Consider the following 12,296-nt stretch of genomic DNA (forward strand, 5'->3'; position numbering starts at 1 on the left):
CTCCTTACCCGGCTTAGCAAATCCCCCGGCCCGGCCGCGCCGAGAGCGCCGGGGAGGGAAGGAGGGGGCCGGGCGGGCGCAGCGCCGCCCCCCGCCGCACGCCGGGCCGGGGCGGGGAGCGAAGGTAACCGGGCCCTGGGCATCGGGCGGGGCGAACCGCACCATGCTCGGCGGGGGCTGGCGGGGCCTCGGCACCGCCCTGGCGGCCCTGGGAGCTGCTGGGGCCCTGCTCCGAGCCGGTACGTGGGGCGGGCGGCGCGGCTCGCCCGGCGCCGGGGAGGCACCCGGTTAGGGAGCGGGCAGCGCCTCCGCTGCGGCCGGGCCGGGGGGGGGGGGGGCGGCGGCGGGGTGTCCCCTTGCAGCAGGGCTGGGGGCTCTGCAGTGACCCCATGTAGCTGGGACCGGGACGGGGCGGTGGGGGGGGGGACACACGACACGGAGGGGGACGTGCTGCGCCCCCGTACAGCCGAGACCCGCGGGGAGCTGGGCGGCTGCAGGACCCGGCCGGGGGGGGGGCCGGCCCCCAGGGCTGTCAGCGGGTGTCATGGCCCCCCCCACACACCTCGGGCAAGCTCGGAAGTTTGATGGTGGTTTTTCTCTTCTCTCGTTTCCCGGCTCAGGGTTGCGCCGAGGTTTTTAAGCTGACTCACAGCCCCAAGTAGGTCAGTATCTGCTCAGCTGGAGCCTGTCTCTCTGTCTCCTTAGCTTTTCGCATCGATAACCCATCTAGGAGGCTCCTGCGGAGCTCCTGGGCTGCCAAAGTGCTCCCATTGCTCTGGGAGGAGGCCCTGGGGGACGGGGGCTGGCGTTCAGACCGAATTTGACGGGTGCCAGGTTGTATTGGCAACGTAAACAACATCAGAACAGTCGAAGCTCTGCATTTACATCTAGGGCCTAAATTGTGAAAGCGTCTCCTTGAACCAGAGCTTGGGCTTTAGCTTCGCAGGTCCCTGGGAAATCTTGCCAGAGGCCTTTTGCATCACTCCAATTTTAAGACCTGGCCTTAATGAGCGAGAATCCATTGGGGTTAACTGCCAGACTTGGAAACCCTGATGCTATCTTGGGAACAAGTATGTCAAACCGAGTAACTAGCAGCTCCTGAGCTCCCCAGGTTGCAGGGTGGGTGCTGCGCCTTCCACGCAGGCGTTGTTCCACGGGTGGGGGGGTGCGTGCGCTGGCTGGACCTGGCCGTGCCGCCGGCAGCAGCGTAAGGCAGGTGGGAACGGGAGTTACCTGGTGCTTGTGGAACCACTGGCTTGGTATCGTGTGGAGCTGCAAACTTGCTGGGTACCCAAAAAATACCTGTGTGCAGGGTATGTAAAAAGGAAAGCAGCGTTTCTTCTTATGAGGCAATGCAGAGGTGTTCATCTGAGTATTTATGTGAGGTTGTTTTTGAGTGACAGCCATATCAGAAGTAGGAATTTTCCACTCTTTTCTGTAATAAAAAGAATAAAACGAAATGCCATGGAGAAAATGTATGAAGCATCCCTTTTCTGAGGGAACCAACTGTGCTGCTGCCTGCTTGCCTTCAGTCTCTAGCATGCATGCATTTATGTGATAGCATTACCGTTCCCCATCTGCAAGCCCTTTCCTCTTGGCTAAGTGGCTAAGCTGCACTAACGAACCATTCCAGAGAGCCGAAGCGTGTGATTCAAAGGCGTTCTGCTCTCCCCATTCCTCTCTGCTTCGGGCGTGAAGTCAGGAGGGACGCGTTACAAAACTGAGGAAAAATGAAGTCATTGGGCATCCATTCTGGAGCAGACCTGCATGCGTAACAGCGATCCTGAAGTGATCTGTGTAGTGCTGGGCCAGGGTGGGGGTTATGCGTCATTTGGGGAGCTTTCTTGAGCAGAATGGGGTCCGAGAGCACCCTTCTCGTAAGAGCAGCACTGGGCGTGCATCCGAGCGCTTCTGGTCAGCTGCCTGAGCGGGCAGGCTGGAAAGGTGCAGCTTAGCTGCAGATGGGAATTCAGAACAAGTTTCATACTTTCATCTCATTCCTTTGTTTAAATCACGTTTTAGAAAACGTTTTCTTATGCGGCGTAGCTTGTTTGTTTGTTTTGCAAAAGTTGTGAATTAATCGTGCGAAGAGACTTTGGGATCACGGCCAAGGTTACAAATGGTTCATAGGAAGAAAGCATTTTAAGTATGTGAACAATTCTTTTGGCTTGAAGTCGAGGTTGTGTTTTCTTTTGGTTTTTGGGGTTTTTTTTGTTTTTTTTCCAGTTAGTGTCTAGCATGCAAACAAACATGCAGCATGTATAGCTTCTGTGACTGAGAGCATCCAAAAGAAAAGTGCTGCATGTTAGGGAGCGGTTAGAGCCATTGATATTTTTTTTCCCTATCAAGGAATAGTAAGGGGTTTTTTTTTTTATTTATTTGTTTTGTTCTTTTTTTGAAAGGACTCTTCTGCTTCAGAGGAACGCTCAGCAGGTATGGATGCTTTTCTCAATACTACATGCCTTCACCATCAAATACCCAGTGCATGCCCACACTGTCGTGCCTTGGGGTTTTCTTTGCAGCCCTGTGTATAATTTTACTGCCATCTCCCCTCCTTACCTCCCTGCCCGCCCAAGCAAGTGAGCTGGTGGAGGTAGAAGGGGAGGAAGTTCTGGACAGGACAATTGTACCAGCGGGGCCTTACAGCTGCCGTGGGTTTGGGTGTGCAGCAGCGGCAGCTGCGTGCCCCAGTCAGAACGTGGATCTCGGTTTTGCAGCCTTGTTGGTCCCGTTGGCCCGTGGAGCTGCAGGGGGGCTGTCCCTGTCGGCTTCAGCCAGTCTGTGGGGCCTCTTCTCCCTAAAGCAGGCTCTTATCAGGGGTGGGCAGGACTGACCTGTTTTGGGAGAGTGGGGCAGGTTGATTACGAGTGTGGTGACCCCTCCCTTTGGCACCGAGGGAGGTGACCGAGCACCAAGCCCAAGCGTGGGGAGCCTTAGGGCTCGCGTCAGTGGTGCAAAATGAAACAGCAGCTGAGCCAGCACAGTGCAGACCAACGCAGGCACCTGCAGTGGGTTGTGAGGGCCTTGGGCATTAAGACAACTGGTTTCTGACTTGCAGAGACTGACGCCTCCTTCCCTGCGTGTGTGTGGACCCATGCCTGAGTTGCAGGGCCCCGGCAATGGAAGACCTTGTCCTCTTTGTTTCCCTTCCTTTTTTTTTCTCCTTATGGCAGAGCCTCTTAGGGCTCGGTTGTTTCTTTAAGAACTGCGTATTTGTGAGTTGAACTGTGGAGCCCAGGTTATTTCATCTGGAATTAGATTTGCTTCTTGGATCTGATTAAACATTTAACCGAAAGCAAACAGTGAAGCACTGCTGTTGCATCAAGGTAGCTCATGAGCAAGAAACCTGCCTGCAGTGTGCGCCTGGTACCTGGCCAGGCGGGGAGCCTTGCCGTCCACGCAGAGAGCCTGTCTTCTCTCCACACACTGTGCAGGCTGTGATTTCCCCAAGTAAAGAACGAGATACTTCTGTTGTAGCAGCGTGTGTATTTCTGTATTTCTCCTTTTTCTTTTTTTCCCTCTTCCTTTTTTTTTTTTTTTTTTTGTCTTTTGGCTGTAATATGGCCTTTTGTGCTTTTTTTTGCAAAGTCACTGTCCCAGGCTGACCTTTATCAGCTGTTCCCTCTCCGTTCTGCTTTCCTGCCCTTGAAATCTTCTCTCCAATTGAGGTACGATGCTTTGCCCGCATGAGCACATCTCTGGGAGCAAAGTGTCCTGTCCCTTTTCGGTGCAGCTGTGGGGCACCAAGAGCCTCCTGCACTGTGGGGCACGAGGCAACGCAGCCAGGCACTAACGCTCTGTCCCGTGGTGGCCTCTGTCCTCTTCTTCTGAAGGAGGCAGGTTGGGCTGTCTGTACCCTTCCTTCTCTGGGGCCGGGGGCTGGGGGACCTGCTGCGCTCTGAGCCAGTTGTTCCCCTCCCTGGGCTAACACGAGGTTTGGCTGTTTTGGGGTCCCCAGGTCCAGCACAGCTGCGAACTGCCTTCCTGCACACGGAGCACGAGCAGAGGAAGTCAAAGACGGTCACACAAGGCGACATGAAGGTGGAATTACTCCCAGCCCTCACAGACAACTACATGTACCTCCTCATCGATGAGGAAACAAAGGAGGCTGCAATAGTCGATCCTGTGCAGCCCCAGAAGGTAATGCTGTCTGCTGCCCTTGTGAGCGAGGCGCTCGCCGCTGCGGCTCAGGGAGATCCTTCCAGGTTGCCACATCCATCAGAGAATTAGTCACACACTGACTCAGGTGTGGGGAAAAGGCAGGAAATACTGGCCTTGTGTAGGTACAGACAGGGCTTCACAGGCACTCTGCTTCTGGGCTCAGGCAGCCTGTCCCTGACTTCAAGGGTTATTGACCTGATTTTGGTTTTTGCCCTTAGTTTGATGTAGCGGAGAAAAGAGGAAACAGGGCTGAGGGCTTAGTCGTGGCTAGCTGGATTAGGGGCCTCGTGTCCTGGTCCGTAACTACGACTTGGAGAGGGACAAGCTCTCCGCAGAGTTGCCAGTGTGGCGCTCTCAAACCTTGAAGCAGAGTGACACTCTCCAAGTCTCAAGGCTTGGAGGTTATTTCACGTGAGTTGTAATGCTCTTGCTGTGCCCTGTGCCTGCAGGTTTTGGATGCAGTGAAAAAGCACGGCGTGAAGCTGACCACCGTCCTGACCACACATCATCACTGGTAACTATCTGCTCTGGTGAGATCCCTCTTCCCTCTGCATAAACACAAGCAGTCAAGAACTGTTGCTTTTCTGCATCAAGTTGGTCTCCTCTAAGCAGGAGCTTAGGTGTGAGGAGAAGGATCAGAGCTCAGGAAGTGTTCGCTTGGGCTTGCTATGACCAGATGCGCTGTGCAGACTGCCAGCTGTCTGTGTCAGTGCCTTTAACCTTGAAAATGCTGACCTCTTCTTGGTGGCCAGTGAAATAAATGTGTGTGAAGGTAGCTGTGGAGTGCAGGAGGGAGCACGCTTGCACTGAGGTGCTAGGACGTGCCTGCAAGGCGTGCTGCTCGCAGTCAGCAGCTGTGGGAGGATTACCTGGGTTGCAGATTAACTGCTAGGGATGTAAAGATGAACGTTTTGCTTTAGCAATTTTGCAGTGCTGAACCTGAGTAAACTCTCCTGTGGGTCATAGGGGAGCCCCCTCTGTGGCTGGAGAGCCAGCCCTGATCTGGCAGGACGAGCACCGCGAGCGAATGCCGAGCTTGTTAGACACCTGCGCGCCTGCTCCACGGTGTCGTGTGGGACACCGAGTTACGTACCCCGCAGTTATCCCCATTTCTCCCTGTCCTAGTGTTATCTGAAAAGCGGATCCGTCGCCCGCTGTGCCATGAGCCAATAATCACACACTCAGGAGAGACCCTGCAACTTTATTTCAGGGCTGCACAAGCCTGGGTGCGTGGTGGTTTTCCACAAATCAAGCACAATGAAGCCGGCTACCTTATCATATTTATACAATATGACTATACATATTCTACCTATTTAATACATATTCATTCTAATCTACATAAGTTATTTAATGGCACTGAGTCATTCTTCTTGGCTCCGCTTTGGATTCTTCCACACATGCTTTCCTCTCTTCAGGGGCCTTTGGTGATCTTGACGGATGAGGTATCCTACCCTTGTTACATAGAAACAACTTAAAACTATTTTCTCTTAGCAACTCTCACTCATTTTTCCTCTAAAAAGAAATGCTTGTCATTAATTAAATGAGTGAGCTGATGGCCAAGGCATTTTGGGCCTAGTCTTAACTATTAATCATGCTTAATCAAAAAGGAAAGAGCCTATATTCACGCTAACTTAATGATATACAATATCCCTTAAATTCATGCTAACTAAATGTATGCAACACTCCTTAGATCCACGCTAAGCAACACTCCTTAGATTCACACTAACGCTCCTTGTATCCAAGGAGGGGGTTGTCCTCCTACACTAGTTACTGGAGAGTTGACTGTGAGCCCCTAAGGCTGGTGTTTGACAACCAGGTATGAACTGGTGGGGCATTGTTCCCCCCTCTCACTGCCCTAGTTGCTGGAGAAATTATCTCCACTTGGGTTGATGTGGCATATCCTTTGATATGAGGACAGTGTTAGCGAACAGGAGAATAATTGGTCAGAAATCATCACCTGGAGGTTACCGTTGCAGCGTGAGTTACAATAAACTCGTCTTCATCCCTGCCCAAATCCATTTTTCCGACCTTCCAGGGACCATGCTGGAGGAAATGAGAAGCTCGTAAAGATGGAGACGGGGTTGCGTGTGTATGGGGGAGACAGCAGGGTCGGAGCGCTGACACAGAAAGTGTCTCACCTTACAACACTCAAGGTAAGGGCAGGGAGCTGCAGGACTCGGTGGGGGCCTCTCCCATCTGTGTCACAGCTGTAGAGCTGGGCTGGTGTGGTCCGACCCGAGTTAACTTGGTGGTCACAGCTCTTTTACCTTTTAACATTTCTCGGATGTAGTTGATAGCTTAACTACAGCTTTTGCCCTTTTCCAGCCCTGTGAACCATAACCTCTCTGTCTTGTTCTGGCTGGTGATACTTCATCGGTGAGAACACTGGCAATGCTCCGACACCTGCATTGCCTGGGGCGTGCTGGGTGTCTGCGTGCTGGGTGTCTGTGTGCTCCTTGGCAGCTACCTCAACTGGGGTGGGCGACATGTGAAAGGTCAGGGCTTACGCTCTGCTTAGAGCCTAGTTAGCACTGACCAAATGCAAGCGATCCTCTCTGAACGACGGCTGAAATACAGGGTGAAGAAAATGTGGGCCAGCAGTGCTAGCTGCCCGCGCTGCTTTTCCAGAGCTAAAGCAGCAAACCTTGTTGGAAGCTAGGTGTTTGTTTGCAGGCGAGCTGGCAGAGGACATAAACTGCTGCGAAATGTGCAGGCTGGCACGAATGTCACTGCTAATCTTGTGGTGCACCTTGGGAGGGGCAGCAGCAAAGCAGGGAGCGCAGCAGTACCTGGGAAGGGGGGCAAGTTAGGGCTGTGGGGGAAACATGCCCTTGGCCTCATGAACGTGTTTAATCCTTCCCTTTTCGTGAGCGTCATCCACTTCTTCAGCTTCATTTTTGTTTGGAGCTTTTTACACTTGATTAACTTTGTTTAGGATTTTGTGTTGCTCTGGATCTGTTTGCTCTTGCTGCCAACCAGACGCTGAGTCACTCTGCATGTAAATGAAAGAATCTGGCAGTTCTCTTTGTCGCAACACCTGCTAGGAGGAAACAGCTCCCTTCCAAGTCCCTGCCATAAAACTCTCTTGCTGGACTCTCCCAGGCGCAGAGCTGATGTTTACTGGCCAGCTATGTGAGAATTTGCCTGTAGGACTACTAGGCCATTGTAATAGTTGCAATTCTTTTCTAACCATACAAATGCTAGCAAACAGTAGCTAAAGCTCCAGTCTTCTGCCTTCTTCTCAGGTGGGATCTCTTAATGTGAAATGCCTCTGTACGCCGTGTCACACTTCTGGACACATCTGTTATTATGTGACTAAGCCAAATAGCTCCGAGCCACCTGCTGTTTTTACAGGTGAGGAGTTGGGAGGTTACATTGCCGGCAGTCTGTGTGCAAAGAGATCAGCTACCCCTCTGCCTGTGTGCTCCTGACTCTGGATGTGCGTTCATCCCTTGCCGCCGGTGCAGCTGGTTAACAGCCACGTCTTGCCCCCTTACCAAGAGCTACCAAGCAGTAGTTGTAGATAAAACTGGTGAGACCCCTCTGGGTTTGTAAACCCTTGCTGGACACCCTGCAAGCAACATCAAGAGTGAGCCCTGGATGAGTCCTACATCTAGCATTTTCTTGCTTGAAACAAGAGCTGTTTTTTCACTCTCTCGGGCCAGACTGTGGCTTGATTCCAAAACCTGTTACTTTTTCGTATATCTGTACTCATATCTGTAAAAAAACCTGAAAGAAGAGAAAGTAGGGGAGTAAGAGAGGGCTGGTGCTCCATCTCTGGTAGCCAAGTTCCAGATCCTGTTTTGGAAAGTAGGGTTCCCCCTTCCCTGAGACTGCGCCCAGTGTCCCCAGACTGCCATGTCGCCCCTCCCCTGATGGGTGGTCTCCAGAGCTTGCACCAGCTGCTGCATGGAGGAAGTAATGGCTTAAGCAAGGTTTTAGGGAGCACTGGAGAGAAAACGCAGAGGCGACTCATCTTTGTTCAACTCCATAGCAAAGAGAACAAGTGTTCCTTGTCCGCTCTAGAAAGGACAAGAGGGGACAGCAGATTGCCCACAGGTAGGGAAGCGCTGACGCGGCTCGCCTGGCGAGGCTGTGGGGTTTCCTGCGTTAGAAGTTGTGTTTGCCACGTGGGTTTACGTGGCACCGAGCCCGTGCAGGGCAGCAGCATAGCCTGGCTCTCCCTGTGCCTTCTGCTGAGGTGCAGCGAGGATGGCAATGGCCGCACTGAGCCCTCGTGTGCTCACGCTTTGGTGTGAGGGGCCTTGATGGGCCTGATGCCGTGTCACGCCTCCCTTGCAGGTGACACGCTGTTTGTGGCTGGTTGTGGGAAATTCTTCGAGGGAACCCCGGAGGAAATGTACAGAGCACTGATTGAGATTTTGGGCAGCTTGGACCCCAAAACGGTATGAACCTCTCGTTTTGTGCTAGTAAATTAACCCTCCAGAAACTACTACAGACATCAAAGAAACTGTCCTCCTAATAATGCTGTTGTTCAAGGAGAGAAGTTCTCATGTGTTGAAGGAATGAATGCTTACATCAGGAATTGTCTTTGATGCTGAATAGCTTGAGTGCTCTGGGAAGGAAATACCTACCCCAAATACGTTTGTGCCTTGTGGGGAGAGAGTAGGGGCTGCTTATTAAAGGCCAGCGAGCTGGGACGTCAAGCCTGCTGTTAAATTGGCAGATATACTGGCTGGTGACTCCTGGCACTCCTCCTGTGCGTGTCGCCTGGGGAGAGAGTTGTGTGTCCTGGAGGGCTGACTCTCTTGTTCCCGCTGTGCCGTAACATCGATGATGGTACCTGGCACTCCACCTTTGTACCTTCAGGGTTACCCAGCGTCACTCTTCCTTTCTCTTCCTAGCGAGTTTACTGTGGTCACGAATACACGATCAACAATCTCAAGTTCGCTCGACATGTTGAACCCAATAACGTCACTATCCAGGAGAAGCTTGCTTGGGCCAAGGTAAGCCGGTTCGTCCTTTCCCAAGACTTGCTGGATGCTGTTATGGAGGCAGAGCCTCTCTGAGGAGGTAAAGGAGAGAGGACGACGTTGGGGAGAAAGAGAGGCTGCAGGAAGGGAGTTCAGAGCCAGGAGCTGCAGCATGTCTTGCTTCCAGGGGAGCAACGTGTTGGGGAACAGGGTTTGTGTGTGGCCCAGAGAAGACGGTTTGCTCTCTGGTGGAGACGTGACCCTCCCGGGAAGCTTCTTGGTATAATCAAAGGCTGATGTCCACATCTGTCTGGGGGGGTCAGCTCTGTCCCGAGTCCCTCCCTGTGCACCTCAGTGCTTGTCTGTTCGGGCAGGGCCTGGCCTGAGGAGCTCAGGCAGTTAGGTGCAGCACTAACCCTGCACGGGTAATATACATGACATTTCTTGTTCACCAAAACACTCCTCATCAAGCTGAAATCTCTCCCTTGCTACAGGCGAAGTACGACAGCGGCGAGCCAACCATACCCTCCACCATTGCAGAAGAGTTTACGTACAACCCCTTCATGCGAGTGAGGTACGGAGGAGATGCGGGTGTGGGAACGGTCCTTGTGTTTGGAGGGGGGATGCGGGAGGGAGCAGGTCTCCAAAAAAAGAGCCTCGCACATTCCTGTTGTGATGCCTTCAGGACCCTCCTTAAAACATCTGCCTTCCAGGAATAAGTACCGTAAGACGTACTTGCTGCCCGGGCAGAAGCTTGCTGCGGTGAAATTTGAAATGTTGCTGTGAGCATCTCTGCCAGTGCTGAGGTCCCCGACTCTGGAGACAGACCAAGTTTTCTTGTGTAATTACGTTCCTCCATCAAGCGGAGCTTGGCAGATGGGCGCGGCAAAAGATGCTGCGCAAGGCATAAGAGTGCGTGCAATTTTCTCTTGCCAGTGAGCGTTTAAACCAAGGGAGCCGATAAGCCTGTGCCAAAGCCCCGAGTCTTTGATCTTTAAGTGCAGTATTTCCCCTTGATGTTGTAGTAGTGACTGCGTATATGAGATTTTTATCTAGCAGTCTTTGCATTTGCTGTCCCTGGTGTTCCCTCCCGGCAGGGAGAAGACAGTTCAGCAGCACGCTGGGGAGACCGACCCCATCCGAACTATGGGGGCCATCAGAAAAGAGAAGGATAACTTCCGAGTCCCGAAGGACTGAGCACTCTGCCTGGGTCACTTTAATGTCAATTTAAGTGTAATTTAGACTATTCAGATGTTTTAGGAGTTGAATCTTCTGTTGTGGTTGAGACAGTCATATTTAGGTTTTTATTTTGTTTTAATTAAGGAAAAAAAAGCACTTTGCCCTTGTTGAGATGTTCTACAGCATATTTATATTATGATGAAGAATATTTATCCTTCTATTGCTGGCTCTCAAACTGTCTCGCGTGTCACATGCAGATCATTTTCCAAGTGTTGGTACGTGGCTCAGAGTCTGGGGTGGGAAGGGTCAAACCTTGAGGTCTAGAAAAAAGCTCCTGTTATTTTTGTAGGAGCCTGGTGCGAACTCAGACAGTGGGACTGGGGCCCCGGATGTCTTCGTTTAAAACAGAGACAAAAAGCAGTAACTACATTGCCAGCTGAAGATTTGAACTTTCCTTCCATGCTGCTACTTAAACAAATGCTTCTGAGTCTGTCGCTTCTGGCTCTGCTAAAACCAGTTCTCAGTGACAGACCTGCTCTGCCACCGCCAGTTCAGGGCTTGCTTTGTGAACCAGGCAGGGTGGCCCGGGCTGGGAACGGCACACGGGCGCTGCCCGGCTTTTCTCTTCCCGCTGACGTTCCCTGTCTTGGGCTGCAGTGACTTTTCCAGGCAGCATGCTGGCTTAGGGATCGCCCTGTTGCTTATACCCTTTCGCTCTTGACTTAAGCCTGTTTACAAGTACCTGCTTACCGCTCTTAAGTGTGATCTGTATGTTACTTGTGTTAGTACCGCACAAACGAAGAAGGGATTTGTCTGCTGGCTCAAAATTCTGAGAAGGACTTAGGTAGCGACTAACTGTGTGTCTAACAGTGACGAGATCCTCCAACCTTGCTGCCGGTAGCCAGAGCGGCTGCTTTGTACCTTGCTGTGAGTAACGTGGCAAACGAGCATTTATTTGCTGGGCGCTGTTCCCCAGCGGGAGAGCAGCGGTTCCCGTGAGCCGCTGGGCCTGCGAGCGAGACTCCAGCTTACGGGCCCGGCTTGCGGCAGATGCCGTGTGCTGCTGGGGTTCATCGCCCAGCCTGCAGCCTCTGCCTGGCCCAGCCTCTCCACTGGGAAGGCCACAGAGGTGATGTTATAAATGGAGAAGGTGTCCCTGTATTGCCAGATTAAACAGGGCTTCAATCTCAGACCCCCCCGAGAAAGCACTTTAGCGCGGCACGTTTCTTTTTCTTGGTTGGTCCGAGGGGCTTAAAAGCCGTCTCTGTCGTCGGAGTAGCGCTGCGTGACCCCGGTCTGCAGCCAGCTTGAGAACGGCAGGGAGGGAACCTCCCCTCGGGCTCTTTTTTCTGACAGGGAGTGTGTCGCAGTGGATGTACAGGACCAACGGGGGGAAAACCCAAGTTTTCAGCGAGCGGGTCGCCCCCTCCTGCGCTTCCCATCCTCCTGCTCGGTGTCTTTAAACAAGAGACGTGAGCGAAGGGTGGTAGGACCCAGCCTTGCGGGCTTGGCATCTACGTCTTTAATGCATCTTCCTCCTAATTATATTTTTAACTTGTTTCTTGGTCGCGGTTGCGTACTGTCGATCTGCTCAAGTACAAGGGATTTTCAAACAAAAGTTTTGCAGCTGAAACTAGCAAAAGATTCAATCGATTTTGGTTCCAGTTTCTCCCCCTCTCCCCAGTGGGTGTTGGTAAGTAATGCCACGATGGGGTCCGTGTCACCTCGGCCTGCTGTTCCAACCGACACGCTGCATGGCAGCACGTGAGCGGGACTGGGTGTCGCACCGTTTCTTTATTTGCTTTAAAAAGGGAAATTGTACGTAGTTCGGAAAGAAAAGCGGTACCTAAAACTTTACTGCCTCCTTAGCTCAAATGCTGTGCCACTACAGCGGGGCGTGACTGTACTGGTGGCGGTTTGACAAATGAGCAAATAAACAACAGCTGTAAACCGAGCCTCGTGGGGCGCTCTGGAAGAGGGGACTGTCTTGATCTCACAATTTTATCTATTTCTTTTTTTCTA

The 12,296-nt window shown here is 52.3% G+C and overlaps 1 protein-coding gene across 10 annotated transcripts; it reads left to right on the forward strand.

Moving 5' to 3' along the window:
* The first annotated feature begins 98 nt into the window (after positions 1 to 98).
* Positions 99 to 10,443, forward strand: HAGH (hydroxyacylglutathione hydrolase). 10 transcript variants are annotated; one of them, XM_075104665.1, is made up of 11 exons: positions 99 to 124; positions 621 to 662; positions 2,403 to 2,433; positions 3,959 to 4,140; positions 4,611 to 4,675; positions 6,197 to 6,314; positions 7,407 to 7,515; positions 8,464 to 8,567; positions 9,027 to 9,128; positions 9,590 to 9,669; positions 10,193 to 10,443. In XM_075104665.1, the coding sequence occupies exons 4-11, from the start codon at positions 4,036 to 4,038 to the stop codon at positions 10,290 to 10,292; spliced, it is 783 nt and encodes a 260-aa protein (XP_074960766.1). In that variant the 5' UTR covers positions 99 to 124; positions 621 to 662; positions 2,403 to 2,433; positions 3,959 to 4,035; the 3' UTR covers positions 10,293 to 10,443. The 10 variants fall into 10 exon arrangements, with proteins under 10 accessions (XP_074960766.1, XP_074960767.1, XP_074960769.1 ...); XM_075104663.1 differs by having other exon boundaries at positions 104 to 239; XM_075104666.1 differs by lacking the exon at positions 2,403 to 2,433 and having other exon boundaries at positions 99 to 239.
* The last annotated feature ends 1,853 nt before the right edge of the window (positions 10,444 to 12,296 follow it).

This window comes from Phalacrocorax aristotelis, chromosome 10 (assembly GCF_949628215.1).
Source record: "Phalacrocorax aristotelis chromosome 10, bGulAri2.1, whole genome shotgun sequence".
In the NCBI taxonomy this organism is placed as follows: Eukaryota; Metazoa; Chordata; class Aves; order Suliformes; family Phalacrocoracidae; genus Phalacrocorax; species Phalacrocorax aristotelis.

Bases quoted from the DNA above. Each gene is read 5' to 3' on its own strand.
- HAGH (XM_075104662.1), top strand. From the start codon at position 164: ATGCTCGGCGGGGGCTGGCGGGGCCTCGGCACCGCCCTGGCGGCCCTG. The intron at 4,141-4,610 runs GTAATGCTGTCT...CTGTGCCTGCAG, and splicing joins ATCCTGTGCAGCCCCAGAAG to GTTTTGGATGCAGTGAAAAA. The intron at 6,315-7,406 runs GTAAGGGCAGGG...CCTTCTTCTCAG, and splicing joins CTCACCTTACAACACTCAAG to GTGGGATCTCTTAATGTGAA.